General features: G+C 38.0%; 1 protein-coding gene across 1 annotated transcript in view; it reads right to left on the bottom strand.

Annotated features, from left to right (window-relative positions):
- Positions 1 to 467: 467 nt before the first annotated feature.
- LOC124286678 (fringe glycosyltransferase-like) overlaps positions 468 to 22,078 on the bottom strand; it is a 62,409-nt gene continuing 40,798 nt past the window's right edge. Inside the window, exons 8-10 of the mRNA XM_046723085.1 lie at positions 6,773 to 6,867; positions 5,369 to 5,451; positions 468 to 4,843 (exon numbers count right to left, since the gene is read on the bottom strand). Of these exons, the coding sequence (XP_046579041.1) occupies positions 4,780 to 4,843; positions 5,369 to 5,451; positions 6,773 to 6,867 (242 nt within the window). The 3' untranslated portion in view covers positions 468 to 4,779. The remainder of the gene's footprint in view (positions 4,844 to 5,368; positions 5,452 to 6,772; positions 6,868 to 22,078) is intronic.

Below are 22,078 nucleotides of genomic sequence, written 5' to 3'. Positions count from 1 at the left end.
AATAATCGAGTCTGGACCAGACAATCCAGTGATCAACAGCATGAGCATCGATCTGCGCAATTGGGAACCGATGACATGTGTCAACCAAGTCAGCGAAACTGACCACCCGATCCCGTTAGTCGCCTCTTACGACAAGATAGTCGCCCCAACACAATGAGGTGCATAGAGGCAGCATAATACCCTTCCTATCCTCTAGTAGAGACAGGCAATGTTTTACTTCTCTTACATCTTGCATCATCAATTTCAGAAGTTTCCTATACTGAATCCCAGTTTGTGATGAAAGTCAACTTTCATTTGGATGTTCACGACCAATCATGAATGTCAGTTGGTCTTATTCTGAGCCCCCACTGCATTCCTTCAACGGACATGAAGTAAATATTTCCAGCAGAGATCTTATTTGAAGTTCTATGCACTTGGATGATTTAATGAGAAATGAGAAATTTGATAAGTTCTTTTAAAATACATACCACAATAAAACAATATGTAATGGCTGTGAAATGAAAGTGATAGCACTGCAACAACGTTTTGTACAGGATACTCACGGTTGTTATAAGGATGAGACAGATGGGTACATGATGATAAAATGTGATAAAATACAAAAATATTCGACAATGTCTTTACATTATATACACAGACATAGAATCTCAGGGAATGGATCAATAACAGTATTGATAGCAGCTTGAAGCTGCAGTCTATTTTACAAAAGGCACTTGTGATTGTGGACATGTATAGTTTTACACATGTACCATCAACAGGTCTGTAAAACTTCATGGCACAGGCTGACACATGTTTACAACATCAAGTCTACACCCTAAAGACAAGTTCATTATGCCGGGTTTGGCCTACATTGAGATCTGGCTAAGGATGTGGAACATAATCAGAAAGGAAGACATTCTGTAATTTTGAGAGAGAGCATGGCTTTTAGCAATATTCCGGTGGGCCAATAATGGCGTGAAGCAGACACACTGCACCCACGTGGACACTCAGTGTGACATGCATTAGTACCAGGTGTCCCTATCATCTCTTCTGAACATCAAGTGCAGATAAGTGCAAATTGAAACTTAATATCATGATAATATTTATGATTGCAGCAAATATTTCAGCAGTTAAATAAGTACGTAAGGCAAATGTGCAAATTCAACTGAATTATTAGATTTTGTCAAAGGTTGAAGTAAAAAACTTGGCAACATTTGCTGTAACAATCAAGTTACAACTGTTACAAGAGTGAATTAATCTGCTCATACATCGTTCACAGTAACTTGACAGCGAGATCAAGTACAATAACATATCTGTAATGTGCTTAATTTTGCTTATCATCATAAAGGGCCAGCAGTCTCACCATATAGAATATGACCACTGCAAAAATGTTAATGGTGATAATTTAGTATTTTCAAAGAAATGTATAAAAAATATACATATGAGACAGTGTACCAGACCTGAAATATAAAGCTAAATCAATACAAAAACACAATGGCTTTTTAGAAAGTGGTCAAATGCAACAAATGCTATACTTGGGATTACACTTTCTCAGTGCTTAGCAATGTATTATCAACAACATACTGACAAACAAAACGGTTCACCTCAATCTTTGGTCATGTTAATTTGATCTTGATCAGTTTTGATCATTGGCCATTATAACTTGATCATTGGCTGCCTTAATTTGATCACTGGCTGAGTTAAACACTTTGCAGTCATAATATTGATTTCAATGTCTGAAAAATTAATACAAGACATAATAGACATCTGTTGATTTTTGTAAACATTTGAATAACAGTAATAATGGCTCATTATATGTAAATATTGTAAAACAGAGACTGGCTTATATTTAAGCATGAATAACCTTAGATTTCTTAACTCTCCATTGTACCTTTATTGAGCATATTAGGTACAACAAATCTACATTCAAATACTGAAATTTAAACAGTCATTAAAAACAATTAATGAATAAAGAGAAAAACATGCAGCACAAATACAAAGAAGAAATACTAGGTGTGATAGTGGTGTAGGGCCTTCTCCCAGTAATCACAATATTCACATAAAATGTTTGGAAAATTCAAACTGAGCACAGAAGTTGAACATCTTTTAATTTAAAAAACTCCAACCTGTTTGAACATTTTCATTTTCCATTTGCTGATGAGGAATATTTATGTAGTGTCATACTAAAATCCAGTTTAGTAATACTAAAAAGCAAAGTACTTAGGAACAGGACAAAATATTCTGTGGTTTCTTATATACATGTACAAAGGTTCTAAAGATTTCTTTGACACACAAAAATTGTCTCAAAATTCAGAGAACCAGGAACTATTGTTTGATGGAATAAGCTGGTTGTGAAGTGCAAAATAGAATGATTAAAAACATTGGTATACTTAGACATATGGCAGTAGCAAGGGAGTTTCATGCTTAATGCTTAATTTAGTGTTAGAAGCATCAGCTGAAAGCAAAAGAAAACTCTCTGGACATTACCAGGGGGGACAACTCTGCACAACACAACTGCAGCAACTTCCACCAACCAGTGGGTCACCTGAAGTTTTCAGAATCTAAAAGTTTTCTAAATACATCCAGAATCGCATTTCCATTATTTTGTTCACATTCATAGGAAAACAATAGTGACAAGAAGAAAACCAGTTCCAGAGGAGGGAAAAGTGCCAATTTTCTTCTCTGAATATCTCTGTGGTAAGAGAGAGAGGTAATATACACAATGGCTTGGTCTAACTAGAACAGATATATGTACAAAACATAGACAGCAAACAACATTTGCTGAAATACTGGACTAAATATACCAGCTTAACTTCAATAAAGGGGCTAACGTATACTAAATCACAGTTAACAAGAACAGTCATATGTCCACATACAGCACACTGTAACTGATACAGTTTGAACACATTGCCATGATTGCTGTGGAGCAAACAATACTGGTAGCCATGTCACATCCTAACTCACACCAGTGTACGCTGGGTACAACAAAAAGTGGGATTGTGAGTTTCACGTCCTCCTGTATAGGACTCGGTGTCAATACTACGATTAAAACAAACTGATTATTTATTCTTTGGTGTTTTCCCCCAATGTGGAAATATCTGGAAGAGAGTTTCTTGTTTCTTTCAGGACTTGAAACATTTAATGCTTAGTAGGACAGACATCTCAATTCTCAACATATTCTCTGGAGTGCTATATTCTTTAATAATCCAAACAGTAAAACTTTTGTTATCTGAATGTCATATGTGTCATTTATCATCAGCAAGCAAAGAACCTTCCTCTAGATCGCCTATAAAAGTAAAAATACACCTTATTCAATGTATAAAAATACTTTGATTGAGCAGTAGGAAGTTCCTACTGTGGGTCATCAGTAAACATGGTGTACATAACACACTCTTTAATAAGCATTTGATTTTCAAACAGTTTGTGCAAAATGTCTTGCAAATTTGTCCATATCATATTTCCATGCAAAAGGTAGACAGTCTAAGAAGATTTGAGCCAATGAAATACCCTCCAAACTTGACACATTTCAGTATGATTTCATTAGGAAATTCTAAAGCATTGTGTTTCTTTATTGTTAAGCAGAGGTAAGGAAGCAATATTGAGGTACAGTACTATCAAATGGAAGAACTGATCCCCGTAAGGTGGGAAAGTTATTGGCACAAAGAGATCATTACAAACAATATCGAAAATACTTTAAAGATTTGGAATGATACCTATCTTTGTTGTAAAATAAACACTGTGAACTGTGATGACAACAAACATGTACATAATAACAAATCTGAAACATTATAAACAATATTGGTCCCAGTTTATAACAAAATACATTTCAGGAACAGATATTTCAGTGAAAACTGAACAGAGAACTGAACATACTACTAGTACATTGTAGGGAACGTTGCTTATAGATCATATGTCGGCAGCTTCAAAACCAGGTTCTGTTCTGAGTGAATTGTTTCACAAATACATGCAGCTGCAGACCTGGTGTGGAAAGAATAGGTCTCCCAATCTAGGTATGATGATTATGATGTGAACTCCAGAACAGATCATTTATCTTTGGGTATGATGATTCCGTCCGATGGTATGATGAATATTCATTACTTTGACTTCAGAAGCCAAAATTGCAATCATTGAACACAGTTGGAAGACTAAAGTTAGTTTTTTTCACGTCTGGAGTATGAATACAAAAGACATCAGGAGCAGACATGATCACCCTGTCTGGGGCAAGATGGAAACTAAGTCATACCAGTCAGTTATACCCACTTTTGGTTAATTGCAATTGGATACCTTCAGCTCAGTGAATAATGCTATTCATTTCTTTTAAATATCCCAAATCTTCAACTCAAACCAGTCTACAACTAGACTGATCTGCATAGTAACTGTCATCGACACATGTTCAACAGTTTTGGAGCTCTGCTCTGGAAAAATGCACTGCATTTAAGTCAAACTTGCCAGCATTAAAAAAATGAATTAACACAAATTTTAAAAATAATAAATCCCCAATCACCAAAGGCCCCATTTCCCCTCTAGATTGATCTGAATAGCAAGCTGAAATATCTAATGGTTTACTGTAGCTTTGGTTTCATAATCAGGATGTATGTTCCCACTATTGGTCCCAATCATTGCCCTTGTATGGTGTGGAGACTTTGGACAGAGTTATCTCCCTCTAATATCACAGTTGGTGGTTGCTATTCACAGACTTCACTGGACCCAGAGTGATGTTTGCTGCCTTATTGCACCTTGGATGTAGTTGACCAATCAGCAGTTGCCTTATATCACATCATCCACTCTACTGTCCAATCAGTATCATGAAGGCATGTGTTTACATTCTCTGAATGTTGGAAACAGGTGACAATGGAATGACAGGAACCTGAAAACAAAAGGGGTTACTTGTTTATGCAGGTTGAGTAAAAGCATATGAGAATTTCAATGCACATCCATCACAACAAAACATTTCCTTCAATAGTTAATTGTCGTAGCAAATATAACTGTGAAGAATTTAAACTAGAATGGGTGATTGAGCAGGTTTAAACAGTTTCTATAGTCAGTTTGTCTCCAAATGAAAACAATGAATTGCGAAATTACTAAAAATTGGGAAGGCTATTAAATGCCATATTTTACACATCAATGAACACACGATACCCATCAGTTATTAATACTGTGTTGACATTTGATAGACTATTCCCAATTCTGAAATATTTTGCAATTCATTGTTCTCAATTGGAGACAAATGGACTGCAACAGTATTTCAGTTCTATCCCAGTGTGTTGATAGAAGAAAGGCAAGACATACACAAGTTATAGCATTATCATTTTCATATTCAACCACTCAATCAGTGGATGATGAAACTACTCAGACCAATAGTGAATAGACTGAAAATATTGGCTCTACTTACCTGGTGGGATCTTCCTGTTCACTGAAGCCAGGGAGGCTGATGACGTTCATCTTGTCATTGTACTGAGAATAGCTGATGGTGATCTGCAACACAACACACAGATTGTTGCCAGCCATATGGATGGAGGATATGTATGGGCCCAGGCATTGGTTAGTGTTGGAACCCATGTGACTCTTGGGCACCCTTAGAGGTCACATGCAACGTAAAACACAACTTTGCAGATTCTAATACCTTTCGGTATGGACTTACCGAAACAAATCATCAAAAATGCAAATTCAACTTATAAAGTTGAACAATAACGCAATGAAAAACCCCCGCGTGAAATCGGAGTTCAAACGATTCACTAATTATCCCCAAGCGCTTGGGGGAAAAGTGGTTTCAACAGCTGGGCTGCGCTCATAGCACATGCGCAGTGAAATAGGTTCGCGCAGCTTGGAAGCGGGTTGTCCGGTGAATACTCGTGAAGGCTTTGGTGTGAGCTATTTTTCTAAGGTTTTGTTGATATTTAACAGGTGCGAGCTTTTTATATGTTATGACAGTAGATTACCGATTTAACTGTTTATATAATTTCATTTGTCTACTTCACCACACGTTCTTCTTACCGAACTTTCTCAGTTCGATACTTAAAAGCAATGTCATTATTTAGCGTTGACAGAATTTCTAACTGTGATATAGATATGATGATGTTTGTTGATTGCAAAATGTTATACACAAAAAATGAGCATGTATTTACAAAACCCAACATCTCTATATATACACACACAATGAGCCGTGAGGGCATCTGCAAATGAACCAGCCGTTACACTTGAGTGCACACCCACCCACTCTGACTGGGTTCGGTATCTCGGCTGCTTCGTTTCTAGGGAAGTAAACCCAAGTACAAAATATTGCACTCTTGATTTGCGATTGTACGCTTATAATTTTGTTTATATGTTTTTTTCAAAATCAGCAATGTATATTATATGTCATGAATAAGTGATAATTGTGTTTTAATTTTGTTTCATTTTTTGGTTGCATGTGACCTTTAGGCTTTTCTTTACCACAACATTTGGGTGTTGACAAGAGCACACTGTCTGACATGCTGAATTCTCTTACAATTACATCACAATCCTGGGGCCATATTATTGCAGTGTCAAATGGATGGGGCTTAACTTGGGTGTGCAAAACTGTTAGTTAGAAACACATAGCATATATTTCCAAGTATTCACAGGCATGGGCTACCCCAGCAATCTGTAGCACTGAGGCTGGATGCATCAATCTATCGCATGACAGTCAGCTGACTGAACACAATCAGATCCCAAAGGCAGAGTTTTATTATGTTTTTGTATCATGTCAGATATCAAAACACGAAATGTTGATGTTAAACAGTTAGATGTTATCATTCCTAAGACTCATAACACTCACCTGTTTCGGCAGGTCGTTAGATCTGATATGCATCAGAGCCTCCAGGTGAGAATGTAATCCACTGATTATAGTCAAGTCTGTCTTCAGCAGATAGTCTGTAACATAGAGTAAGTGAGTGTAGTTTTAATGGTGCTTTTAGCAATATTCCAGCAATATCACGGTAGGGGACACCAGAAATAGGCCTCACACATTGTACCCATGTGGGGAATTGATCGCGGGTCTTCAGCGTGATGAGTTAACGCCTTAACCACTAGGCTACCCCACTGCCCTGTAACAGAAATAAAACTACGGAATGTCTTTCTTCATTATATAGTCTGGAATATTTCTTTGATAGGCACTTTAGAAGTTGAGGTGATGAAGAATGATGATACTTATGGATATAAAGAAGTTGTATATCCATAAGTTTCATCATTCTTCAGTCTGTAACAGAGATAAAACTAGGGAATGTCTTTCTTCATTATATAGTCATATTTCTTTGATAGGCAGTCTTCTATGGATATAAAGAAGATAAAACTATGGAATGTCTTTCTTCATTAGATAGTCTGCAACATAGGGATTGTTAAACATGTTAGATGATGTGTTTCTTGGTAACACGACTCAGTCAAGACTTGATCATTCACAAGCTATTTTGTCACAGCTTAAGCAAAGCTAATATAAAAACAAATACAAATTATAGAAACATGATGCAATTAAGGTAAATAAATAATATGTAATGTCATAACCAGATATCAGAAGAAACAACTGTCACTATGGGATGAAGAAATGTCGCCAATGTTTCCATGACAACTGAAACACCTTTCAAGTGGAATGCAAAATCATGTATAGTATATGTGAAAGTACTTGGAACTAGAGGCATACAAAATATGAGTGTGTATCCAGTTGGACTGCATTTCACCATTTGCTTCAACACCACTCCAAGTCTGAATCTCAATCACCTTGTGTTTCATTTCTTCTGTCAGTTCGCTCCTCCCAAAGAGTGAGTGAGTGAGTGAAGTTTAACGCCACTCTCAGCAATATTCCAGCCATGCAGAGGTCTGTAAATAATCGAGTCTGGACCAGACAATCCAGTGATCAACATCATGTGCATCAATCTGCGCAATTGGGAACCGATGACATGTGTCAACCAAGCAAGCGAGTCTGACCTCATGATCCCATTAGTTGCATCTTACGACAAGCATGGGTAACTGAAAATCAATTCTAACCCAGACCTTCATGGGTTCCTCCCAAAGAATGTGAGAGCTATGGTAATAGTTTAATATGCACTGTTTCAAACTGGAGAGTACTCTTGTGATTGCCTCAGATTAAAATGTGTTCAAAGTGACTCTGGTGAATCAAGAAAACACTATGTGGTTGTGTTCAGATTTGGCAATATGTAAGTTACTTTGAAGAATGTTAAAGTCTTCAACATTTGCTGTTACCCAACCACTCTTATATCATATTATCTCATGGTTTGCAGGTTTAACATAGCCTTGTGGTAATATCTATCTTCAATGTTTCTGAAAAACCAAAAGTTATGTCCTCAAAATGAAGCCTTTTCAATCATTAAAAAAATGCCTGAAACCCTTTAAAATTACCTTTAATCCCAGAACAGCTATGTAAGGAAGTGGAAAAATTTAGTCTTATAAACTATCTTCACAGACACTAAGGAATCTCTAGCGTTGGACCAGTCTTCAGCTTTCTTCCTACAATAAACAGGTTACAACCTGTTTAATCCCAAAACAGCCATATAAGGAAGTGGAAAAATTTAGTCCTACAAACTATTTTCACAGACACTAAGGAATCTCTAGCGCTGGACCAGTCTTCAGCTTTCTTCCTACAATAAACTGGTTACAATAATTGCCGGAGTAGTGCTTTGGTAGAAGAGACATTCATTTTCCATGAACCCAATCCTCCTTCAATCCAGTTTTATTTCCAACATCAAACAAGTCTGTTTTGATGTAGACCTTGAACTGACACAAAATGACTTTGTCTAACATTTCAACCTCAACAAATAATCAATAACACAACAGGCAACTACAGATTGAATTAGGTGGTCCTCAGCTTTCGAAGTTTTGTGGAAAGTTGATGGAGGATAACTTATAACCTTTGAAGTTTGATCTCCCAAACCCCATCATACAGATACTTTTGTTGACTGATGAACTAGCAAAGTCAACACAAAATGAGTCTGACATGATGATAATTTGGAAGTGAATTCTGATGCAAAATAAACTTATTTTAAACTGTTAGAGTGTCATTATGCATATGTACTGCCGTGCCTTATTGCCTTTAACTTGGTGTGTGGCATTTACAGACATCCCCTTTGTTCATTTTGTATGCGTTCACAGTGATTATTACAGCAAGTATGGTATTCAACTGAGAACAGAAAACAAGTGCACTGAGGAGCCATGAGGCAAACTGCAGATTGTAAAAGTGGACAAATAGTATCAACAATGCTACATAATCTTCTATAGGGTAAACTTGTTGCTCAGTCAACTGAGACTAGTTTCACATCTATTGTTGCTTAAGGGATCTACATAGTCAATAACATGTCATCGTATCCCATTATCCGTACTTGTACAGTTTCTGAATTCTCACATCTTATATCCGCCGTGTGTCATCAACAATTCAAAACCTGTTTTTCCTCTTAAAGTTCCCAGGAATGTTCACATTTCAATCCTGTATTGTATAAGATCAATTCACATAACAAAGTACAGCTATAGAACACTCTCCTCCCATCCCTGTGTCCTGGGCTGACTCACACAGGATCAGCTTTCCTGTAGCTAGACATGTGCACAGAGCATGACCTTGAACTCACTGGGTCACCCGTTCTGCATCACTGAACTGCCAGTCTCATTTGAGACTGCATCCTTTATAATGCAGTCATGCAAGGACTCATAGTCACATGGTTCATGTAGGAATTATGAATAGAAGCTGACAGCATCATGTCATGGTACCTGTATATATTTATGGCTTCGTTAATTGGTATGATGCATTCAGGTGTACAATGATATTTAGTCGCAGGTATAAAGCAAAATATATTTCCAAAAAGCAGGAAATTCAAATGGATTCCACAACAATACCTTAATTTCAACAATCAAACCTTACTAAAGGACTAATGGCTTGTTCTGTTCATTACAGGTTTCAATCGTACATTTTGATGGACTCCAGAGAACGGTCCTACATGCCCTGACATCAGCCTTCACTTGCCCTGATGTCAAGCATCTATCCAATGTCCTCTTAAGATGTGAAGAACTTCAGGAGTACATCTTAACTGACACTGTGCCCACATAACAAGGAAATATATGATATTCACTGTGAAGAGAATCTTTCAGTTTTCAAAAACATGGAATGCAGGCAGTTTGTTAAGGCTCTCCTGGACTGATATTGTGAATGAATCAAAAGTTAAAATACCATCGTTCATGGAAAAAACATTAGGTATTCTGTTTTAATCCATCACATCAGTGGAATGAAAACAAATATATGAATTTGTTGCTTCATGTCATGTTAACTTAATCTCTCCACTGTTGAAATCAAACTGTCATCATCTGAAGAAATACCTGTGTCAGCAACCTTCTTTTAGGTATATAGCTTTCAGTTGTACTGACAGGGCTTTCTCTGTCAGGTTCTTCATTTGGGCAACTAGAGGTGACACATCCAACACTGTAGCTTCAGTTGTGTTTCCCAGCTGTTTGTTTAAACACGATGCAAGCTCAAGTGTTAATGATTTTCCACTCCCAGTTGATGAACAAAAAAAATCTCTTCCCCTCAGGTACAATTCAGTAACATGTTTCTGATTTGGACAGATCGGCTCAATGATGAATTTAAAAGTGCAGTCCATAGAGAATTTTCAAACCTTACTGGATTCCACACCAATTACAATTGTGAATGCCTAATGCAGGGGCACCAATGCAGAACTAAACCAAGTCCATAGGCAACTGAGAGTTCCTAAAGCTAACATTCATTTAGTTTAATAAATAATTAAAGTATGAGGAAAATACATAGTTCGATTGTAACAAATATTCCCAATTAAATTGAAAGTGTAATATGTACCCCTGATCTTCAAGGCTCACTCATATTCCACAAGTTTGAAACAAAGGAGTAACAACTTTTCTTGAACCAATGATGGCCACCATAATGTAGATTATGTGAACTTGAGAAACATGTAAATTGAGTCAATGGTTGATTTATTATTAAAGAAAGTATTTTTCACCTTCCTCCTGTAGTGCAGCTCTCTCTCAAGTTGAGTACGTGGAACTGGCCTCCACACTTCACCATTAAGTAGGCAGTTAGAACTCTCATATTCCTCAACACCTCGTAAGTACTTGACTATTGAGCACAAGTGGAGGTGACGGACTAAAGTACAACAATACATAACCTTCTTGTAAGAATTTCTTGTCTAGCAAAACAAATAAAATACTAGAGGTCATTACAGTGTTTCTTATTTATTGACAGATCTTACATTCTGTTTTCATAACCTGAAAATAGTGTTGGTACTGAAGAAGACCAGACACAGGCTATGGGTGTGAGCCTTTATTCTTTGTCTTATAAACAGATATCCTGAACAGATGTATGCGAATAAGTAAATGTTTCAGGACAGACATAAATACACATATTTGTGTCTAACAAACATATCCTGAAAAGTTTCAACCTTATTATGTACAAATGTTTTATGTTTTGTAGCACTTCCATCACCTTTGTATGTAGCACATTGAGCATACACTTTTGTATGGAATCCAGAGCGGTATAAATACACATATTATTTAAAATATTATCATATATAAATATGTACAACCCATGCATGACATACCATTTCCATCACCTAAGGGGTGATTATAATATTACTCCTAAAAAGCATACACAATCAATGATATTTAGAGAAATAATAACATTATCATTGGCACCTTTTGATTGAGGAACCATCCAAGAACCAATGATAACTCCTTGGTAACATAATTTCTATACCAATACGTCATACTAACACACATTGTTTTCATCATTGTCATTACAACACATCTCTCACTAAAGCTAGAGAGCTATGTATTGTACATTATTGCGATAAACATTACACAAAAATAGGTTTCCTTCTCTGTGTGACTCAAATGTCAAAGGGATAATAAACAAATGTCAGTTAAAGCACCATGTTATCTTATCTCACCCTGCATTGATGCTGAACATGTAGTCTGTCACACAGTCCTTGAATCACATTATTTTCCCTACTGCCTAGTCCTCCCTGCAATGCTAAAGCCCTAAATGGAGCAAGTCTAGCTTTCCTCAGGTGCTGTGGTCACCCTTGGGCCCCTTTCAATTTAATTGGGTTTATTTGTTACAATCAAAATAATATCTTCAGAGACTAAGTGTTAGTCTACTGAACATGGTCCTCACAACATGAAACTCCTACTCCTGCATCTCACATCCCCATGTTAGGAGTTTTCTTATTGTTCCATGACAAAAACCATAGTCTGATTCACAAGAAATATGACGCATGTACCTTAAACACACTAAGGGTTCTAACTGTGTCTCCATATGTCACTGTTTCTTCACACAACTACTTTGTGGAGGAGACTTGTCAGCCGCTGGTCAGTGCACTGGGATTACAGTGGAGTCAGTACATACAGAAGCTACTGCTACATAGTGAAGCAGGTGACACTGAGTGGCTGAAATGCTACATAAGTAGGAATTAAACTATCCTTACAATCCAAGCACACATGGTCATTTCCATACTATTAGTATGTCATGTACACATGCTGTCACTAAAATGAATATATGCTCATCATTGTCACAGGTAATACATGTCATACAAGTGCATTGATACAGGTAACATGCAATACATGTGTATCATTACAGGTAACACATGCCTTACAAGCATTGATACAGGTAACATGCAATAAATGTGCATCATTACAGGTAACACATGCCTTACAAGCGCATTGATACAGGTAACATGCAATAAATGTGCATCATTACAGGTAACACATGCCTTAGAAGAGCCTCGTTACAGGTAACACATGTCATACAAGTGCATTGATACAGGTAACATGCAATACATGTGTATCATTACAGGTAACACATGCCTTACAAGAGTATCATTACAGGTAACACATGTCATACAAGTGCATTGATACAGGTAACATGCAATACATGTGTATCATTACAGGTAACACATGCCTTACAAGAGTATCATTACAGGTAACACATATCATACAAGTGCATTGATACAGGTAACATGCAATACATGTGTATCATTACAGGTAACACATGCCTTACAAGAGTATCATTACAGGTAACACATATCATACAAGTGCATTGTTATAGGTAACATGCTATAAAGCTGTATTTTTACAGGTAACAATTCCAACACCAGGGAGAGTGGGTAAATTGTCTTGCTTTCAAAATATTTCAGTTGAATGTAACATGGTGTCACAGGTTGTATCAACTTGCTATCTTTAGGAACTACACAGACAAAGGGATTGGTGAAACTCACAAGCACAGGCATTGTGCAACATTATTTAGTGAATGTACAACACAAGGTGCATGGGCTTGTCATAGAAGGACTAACTGGAGTGGCGCCCACACACTGTGACTTGGGTGATGATGGGTTATCTTGTACCTGATGGAAAGGGAGGTTACTCATAACATCAGCCATTGGTTTGTCTGGATAAGACTTGAATACTTAGTATAATTTACACACTGTCATTGAACAGCTACAATGTTGCTATTGTGTGTAAGGTTGGAACAGTCTACATTCCTGGTGACAGGAGCGCCCTGGAGCTAGTGTAGCTGTCCCCCTGCACAATAAGTAGCATGCTGGGCCGGATACACAATCAAATGGTAACCACTGCCTGCTGCAACCACGACACAATGACCTTCTACTGAACCTGATTGCAGCACAACAACCCCATTTTACTTTCTGTCAACGTACAGCAATTTAAAGGCAAATGCATGGTACTTTCCTGTCCTGATTCATCAAACAACGCAAGCATATCTCCCTCGGTGACTCTCTCTTGCTTTGTAGGAGTTTCTATCTTTTTGTGTGGTGTTTCTGTGCTTTCATAACTCACAACAAAACAACCTGCAGCAATGACACTGCTGACATGAAATCACATGGTATCATTGTCAAGATTGTCAGAATTCTAGTGGTATAATGACACAGTAATACAGAATTGTATAGCGATACAGGTCTCTGATGTATCCCAATACAACTGATTCATTACAAGTAATATTGATTTGAGAACATGTGAATAATAACAGAAACATTTCAAGAATCAGTTTTGCAGGTTCTCTAATATTTCCTGAATGCCTATTAATATCAGTGTATATGCTTCTCCCTTCAATGTTTTACCCATGAAGGTTCGGGTTAGAATATTGGCCTTCAGTAACCCATGCTTGTCGTAAGAGGCGACTAACAGGGATCGGGTGGTCAGGCTTGCTGACTTAGTTAACACATATCATCAGTTCCCAATTGCGCAGATCGATGCTCATGCTGTTGATCACTGGATTGTCTGGTCCAGACTCGATTATTTACAGGCCGCCGCCATATAGTTGGAATATTGCTGAGTGCGGAGTAAAACTAAACTCACTCACTCACTCATGGCATTGGTCACCTGGTCATAGTTGCTGTTCATCAAATAAATTTGAAATTTGAATAGAAACAGATTGCAATCATTATCCAGTTATAGAATAATTTTTATGACCAAATAGTGTAATAACTGGATTAACTTGCATGTGTCTGATAATGTTAAGTTATGTGTTTATGGGAATATATTTAATTTTTGAATATTGATTATCCAGCAGTTTAAGTGGATCCCCAATATTGTGATTGTTAACATGAGGGATGACTAGCATCCCGTTCACACAACACATTATGTCTGTAAATGGCAAAAAAATAGTCGTGGTTGTTGTGACAGTTATCATCTGCAACATGTCACTTCAGACTTTCTCTAATGACTTCTGAATTATTTTGATTGAAGGAAACCATCTTGAATGATCATTGGTGTGGTGACAACTGTAATACTAATGAAGCTGGACCAGACAGTTCATTTGTTATTCTCTCCCTTTTCGCAGGTGAATCACAACCCTGAAACATTTAAGGGTGAGTGAGTGAGTGAGTGAGTGTTTTACCCAATGTTGAGTGAGTGAGTCAGAGAACCGATGAGTTCAGTTTTTACCCAATGCCTTGAAACCATCCTGATTAGTCAGAGAACCGATACAGTCACATCGTAAATACCATACTCTTAAATACTCATTACAGTTATACATAAGTGTGTATCTTAATACTTATCTATTTGACAAACAAAACAGTTATATGTGTTGTTTATGAACATTTGTTATTTATTTCAGTGCCAACAGAGGGATGACAGGCATAATAATGTGTAGGTACAAGTAGATAATCTGTGAGCTAAAGACCTCAATGATACAGAAACAACAAAATAACCAGGACACATTTCACACCAGCATTTGTTATTTATTTCAGTGCCAACCATGGTATCAATAAATACTATGCCCTATAGAAAACAGATCGCAGCAGTCGTAAATCCACTGACACAGTCCCCTGTTGAAAAGATCTCATTTCATATCTACAATCTAAAGTGGACACGTCATGAGAACAGATAACCATCTCAAACAACCTGCTCTAATGGAGCTGTCATTGAGTGTCAGCTTTGACAAAAGAAGTTGCGCGACACATAAGCCATGGCAAAGAGCATAAAAACCAACCTCTAGGATCTTGACATGCACGCCATCAGGACTCCACAGATTCCAGCTGTGCTACAAGGAACTGTCCAATGAAGACAAATTACTTCACAGCCAGAGTACTGCCAGCACTTTAATTTGATTGTAACAATATCTCATGTGTCTTTTGTGTCTGCCTTGTTACAAGAGAAGATGGTGGTATTTTCAAAACTAGGCTTGAAAATTACCAAAGGTCACAAAGCTTTGTTGAAATGCTACCATACTGAGTAGCCATGAAATAGCCTGAATGTGATGGTAACAAGTGCACTCCTCCATGTAGCACTGTGTAAGAGACGTGCATGATTACAGACTGCCATGCAGCACGGTGTCATCATGGTGTGTAACCTGAATAGACATCCTTTGACATGAACGTGGCAAAAAACACAGCCTTGAGTAGAAGCTTGTGCATTGTGTTGACAAAATCATTGTTGGGACCAACTATACGTGAACAATGAGCTAATACGTGAAGACTAAGGGATATACATTTCAAAACAGGTAAAAACTGGCTGTGGAACTTGCCTCATTGTACAAAACAATTCTTGCACAAAATCTCAACACAGTGAGTGAGTGAGTGAGTGATGTCACATGTAATAAATAGTCAACATCAGATTGAAGGAATGGATAACAATTCATGACAATCAGTGCAATAATAGTTAAAGTTTAGAGACATTTTTCATGGAGCAAAGACAACTGAAATATTTGAAACTGTTTTCTTCTTCTTCAAATGTGTACATTCTGTGCCATGATCAGATCTGTCCACCAGACACAGATAAAGCGTTCTCCTTACTTTCACAGTTTAGCAAGGACACCCAAGGACATTTACTGAAAACATCAAGACAGTCAGGCCATGTATGAAATGTTTCACTCCCTGTGAGTGTGTTAATATTGCCTGTTCAATATATTTGTATTGCTTGTCCGCAGACATCAGACCAACCAGACAAGCTTGAGTTTGATGTGATATAATGATTGACTTTCCTTAACTCTTACGACAAGCATTGGTTTCTGGAAACCAAATTCTTCAGACACTTATATTCAAGAAATGACAAGGAATATATTTCATGAGGCTCTATACTGGTCTTTCACAGTAATACCTGGATAATTCATATTTAACTGATACATTTCACAAACTTAATGACTAGCAACACTATCAATGACAAATAATTATGGAACAGAGTTTCATGGCTACCATTTGAAACCACCTTCTGAAGAGTAAAGTGTATTCAAATGACGCAAGCTGCACAAATAAAAAGATGAAGCTTTTGTCACAAGATAAGGTTTCTTGGCATTATCTTGCCTGAAACACTATTCTGGAACCTGGAGCAATAAAGAAGCATTTGTAACTAAATAATAGCAAGCATTGCATGATTTCATCCAATCTCCTGCTATATTGGTGATCACAGATACTGACTGTCATGTTATCTTACATTTTTGCACGTATAGGGAAATGAGAGTCTTGTTTGATGTATGCTGATAGTATACAAATTACCTTTCAAGCTAAAAAATCTCACTGGCAGATTGGTTTTCAGCAAGTAGATCACTGATTAAATTTATCTTTGATATTATAAAATTGTTCAAAGGAAACTGTCATTGTTTGACTGCAAGTGAGCTCAGGCTTGTATGTTTATAGTTTTGACTACACTGACAAATTGACAGCAGATGTTTCATCATCAATTCATGATGCTAATGATTTTGGGAAAATGAGAGTAAAACATGACCAGCAAACACAGATAAGTACGTACTAGGGTCTTTAGTGTATATTTAAAACTATTTCCTCGACGGAACACCCACATGCATCAGCATCGAACTGAAAGGAAACTGTCATTGTTTGACTGCAAGTGAGCTCAGGCTTGTATGTTTATAGTTTTGACTACACTGACAAATTGACAGCAGATGTTTCATCATCAATTCATGATGCTAATGATTTTGGGAAAATGAGAGTAAAACATGACCAGCAAACACAGATAAGTACGTACTAGGGTCTTTAGTGTATATTTAAAACTATTTCCTCGACGGAACACCCACATGCATCAGCATCGAACTGAAAGGAAACTGTCATTGTTTGACTGCAAGTGAGCTCAGGCTTGTATGTTTATAGTTTTGACTACACTGACAAATTGACAGCAGATGTTTCATCATCAATTCATGATGCTAATGATTTTGGGAAAATGAGAGTAAAACATGACCAGCAAACACAGATAAGTACGTACTAGGGTCTTTAGTGTATATTTAAAACTATTTCCTCGACGGAACACCCACATGCATCAGCATCGAACTGAAAGGAAACTGTCATTGTTTGACTGCAAGTGAGCTCAGGCTTGTATGTTTATAGTTTTGACTACACTGACAAATTGACAGCAGATGTTTCATCATCAATTCATGATGCTAATGATTTTGGGAAAATGAGAGTAAAACATGACCAGCAAACACAGATAAGTACGTACTAGGGTCTTTAGTGTATATTTAAAACTATTTCCTCGACGGAACACCCACATGCATCAGCATCGAACTGAAAGGAAACTGTCATTGTTTGACTGCAAGTGAGCTCAGGCTTGTATGTTTATAGTTTGACTACACTGACAAATTGACAGCAGATGTTTCATCATCAATTCATGATGCTAATGATTTTGGGAAAATGAGAGTAAAACATGACCAGCAAACACAGATAAGTACGTACTAGGGTCTTTAGTGTATATTTAAAACTATTTCCTCGACGGAACACCCACATGCATCAGCATCGAACTGAAAGGAAACTGTCATTGTTTGACTGCAAGTGAGCTCAGGCCTGTATGTTTATAGTTTTGACTACACTGACAAATTGACAGCAGATGTTTCATCATCAATTCATGATGCTAATGATTTTGGGAAAATGAGAGTAAAACATGACCAGCAAACACAGATAAGTACGTACTAGGGTCTTTAGTGTATATTTAAAACTATTTCCTCAACGGAACACCCACATGCATCAGCATCTTTGTATTTGTAATGCTGAGCAAAGTTTCAAGATAGACATTTTAGTTGTACTGAGTCAGTGTTCCATAACAGGACATTGGGTCCTGTAAGTTTAAGATGTCTGTTACCCATTGAAAATTCACAGGACCCATGGAATAAAATTAAACAAAGATTTAACATTTCTTATATTTTTATAACATTAAAAACATAAGAAAAATTAAGATAAAATAAACAGCAAACAAGTGTCACATGTACATATAACAACTTCAGTCAAAGTCATTGTGAAGGACACTTTTGTAGTTTATCGGACCGCTGCCGGATTTGTCAGAGGGTCAGGACGCTATTCAACACTGCTGAATAGTTTTACCATTCTGCAATATATATGGCAGTGGTCTATCAATAATTGAGTTTGGACCAGACAGTCCAGTGATCAACAGCATGAGCATCAATATACACAATTGGGAACCCATGACATGTGTCAACCAAGTCAGCAAGCCTGACCACCCGATCCCCTTAGTCGGCTATTACAAGCATGGGTTGCTGAAGATCAGTTCTAACCCAGACCTTCATGGGTCGATGCATTTAGGCATTAAGGAGAAATACCAGTGACAGGTCAGTTCAGAGTACAGACACACAGTAGAAACCTATAGTTGAATGCATTTACCTTTGCACAGATTGCAGGTCACAAATCAGGTGAAGTTAAGCAACGTTGGTCACAGAGAGTCCTTGGGTGGGTGACCGTGTTTGTCAATTTCACTCCTGAGAGTTTTTAGGAGTTCTGTCCTGCCCCACAAGGAAGCACCTATGTGGTCTCACCTTAGGCAAGTGAGTTTGTTCAAAATTGCCTCTGTTCACCCAGCAGAAAATGGGCACCCGGTGGTATAAGTCATATGATTATTAACCATCCAGCACCTCACAGGCAGCTAGGCTAAGTCGGGGTAATAATGTCTATAATGTTGTATGCGCTTAGAGCATGTCTCTGTGGCATGGAGTTCTCCACTATATACGTGTCCAATTATTATTACAGAGTACCATTTTCTTTATGTTTTTGTGCTTGAAATATCTATATGGGACCATATCCACCTAAACTTACTGAAAACAAAACTAGGTCCATGATATTAAACTCCCTAACAACAATATTACTGGCACTTTGTGTGAACACAATCCAAGTATCGGCTGCAGATTCCTCTTAAAGAGGAACAGTCCTTATGCCATCTGACTTCGAATACATGAATATTTCTCTAAGATTATAGGGAGTGAACAGCAGTTTATGCCACCATCATATCAAGATTGTCTAATTATCAGTAGGCCTTTAAATCCCCACATAGCGATGAATCTACGAATTAATAATGGCCTCAACGCCCTGACTCACAATCTTGTCAGTGTTGGTCGGGGTATTCAATACCTGGACATGAAACAGCTTAACTTTACTCCTCTCTATCTACCCAAATATTCTGTTGAGGAAGACAAGAAATGCAACACATCATCCTGCACAAATACTGTGCGTGCGTGGGAACACAAACATGCTGTATCATCCCATCAGAACTTGAAAACTTCAGCTGTAATCCTCAGAAACCACTGGATGCAAGGTGGATAGCTCAGTCAGTTGAACAATGTGTAATACCTTCCTCTTTAACAAGAAAAGACATTCTCTCTATACACCCCATCCCCTCACCAATATTCAGTCAGTAAATATTTGCCAAATATATACCCCATCCCCTCACCAATATTCAGTCAGTCAATATTTGCCAACTATACACCCAGCGTGTGCACTTTGTATTCAGTGTAAACAACAATTTGGATATTTTGCCACTGGTATTCAGCAAGCATAGATTTTTCATGAATAGTTCATTGAAAGACAATTTAATTCTTACTGAATCTCTGTCAGTATTGGTACAGTGAAATTCTGTAGTACCAGTCACCTATAGCTGGCACCATTGTATGACAGAAGAACGATGTAGGCTAACGTGTACTGCATTAACTAGCCCACCCAGTACTTCCAGTTATCTGGACCAACAACTTTATAGCACTAGTTATATATTAATGACATGTTTTTACAATGGTTAAATCAATGTAACAAGGACAAATGTTTCTAATTACTTCATGAGTTTTATAGGTGTTTAATGATGCAGGTATGTAGGGAATGGCACTAAAATGTTTTACCATTTCTCTCACACACAGATTCAAGCAGACAGACACAGAGCTCCTTGAATCATGATTACATGAACGGTCACTTCTATCAGTCAGACATCTCCTTAAAAGACAAGCCAGGCCAGACAAGTCATTAAGTGAAATATTCCCTCGGTTGTGTTGTCACAGAGATTGTCAGGGTAAGATACACACAGTGTACATGGCACTATAGACAACAGGAAGCACTCACTGAAGTCTGACCTCACTCAGCTGTGTTGTCACAGAGATTGTCAGGGTAAGATACAGTGTACATGGACACAGCACAATAGACAACAGGAAACACTCACTGAAGTCTGACCTCACTCAGCTGTGTTGTCACAGAGATTGTCAGGGTAAGATACACACAGTGTACATGGACACAGCACTATAGACAACAGGAAGCACTCACTGAAGTCTGACCTCACTCAGCTGTGTTGTCACAGAGATTGTCAGGGTAAGATACACACAGTGTACATGGACACGGCACTATAGACAACAGGAAGCACTCACTGAAGTCTGACCTCACTCAGCTGTGTTGTCACAAAGGTTGTCAGGGTAAGATACACACAGTGTACATGGACACGGCACTATAGACAACAGGAAGCACTCACTGAAGTCTGACCTCACTCAGCTGTGTTGTCACAAAGGTTGTCAGGGTAAGATACACACAGTGTACATGGACACGGCACTATAGACAACAGGAAGCACTCGCTGAAGTCTGACCAAACTCAGTTCTGTTGTCAGGGTAAGATACACACAGTGTACATGGACACGGCACTATAGACAACAGGAAGCACTCACTGAAGTCTGACCTCACTCAGCTGTGTTGTCACAGAGATTGTCAGGGTAAGATACACACAGTGTACATCGACACGGCACTATAGACAACAGGAAGCACTCACTGAAGTCTGACCTCACTCAGTTGTGTTGTCAGGGTAAGATACACACAGTGTACATGGACACGGCACTATAGACAACAGAAAGCACTCACTGAAGTCTTACCTCACTCAGTTGTGTTGTCAGGGTAAGATACACACAGTGTACATGGACACGGCACTATAGACAACAGGAAGCACTCACTGAAGTCTGACCTCACTCAGCTGTGTTGTCACAGAGATTGTCAGGGTAAGATACACACAGTGTACATGGACACGGCACTATAGACAACAGGAAGCACTCACTGAAGTCTGACCTCACTCAGTTGTGTTGTCACAGAGATTGTCAGGGTAAGATACAGTGTACATGGACACGGCACTATAGACAACAGGAAGCACTCACTGAAGTCTGACCTCACTCAGTTGTGTTGTCAGGGTAAGATACACACTGTACATGGACACGGCACTATAGACAACAGGAAGCACTCACTGAAGTCTGACCTCACTCAGCTGTGTTGTCACAGAGATTGTCAGGGTAAGATACACACAGTGTACATGGACACGGCACTATAGACAACAGGAAGCACTCACTGAAGTCTGATCTCAC

This window comes from Haliotis rubra, unplaced genomic scaffold (genome assembly GCF_003918875.1).
Source record: "Haliotis rubra isolate DU_JTF1 unplaced genomic scaffold, ASM391887v1 Scf39, whole genome shotgun sequence".
Lineage (NCBI taxonomy): Eukaryota > Metazoa > Mollusca > Gastropoda > Lepetellida > Haliotidae > Haliotis > Haliotis rubra.
This window is presented reverse-complemented; position numbering and strand designations above follow the sequence as displayed.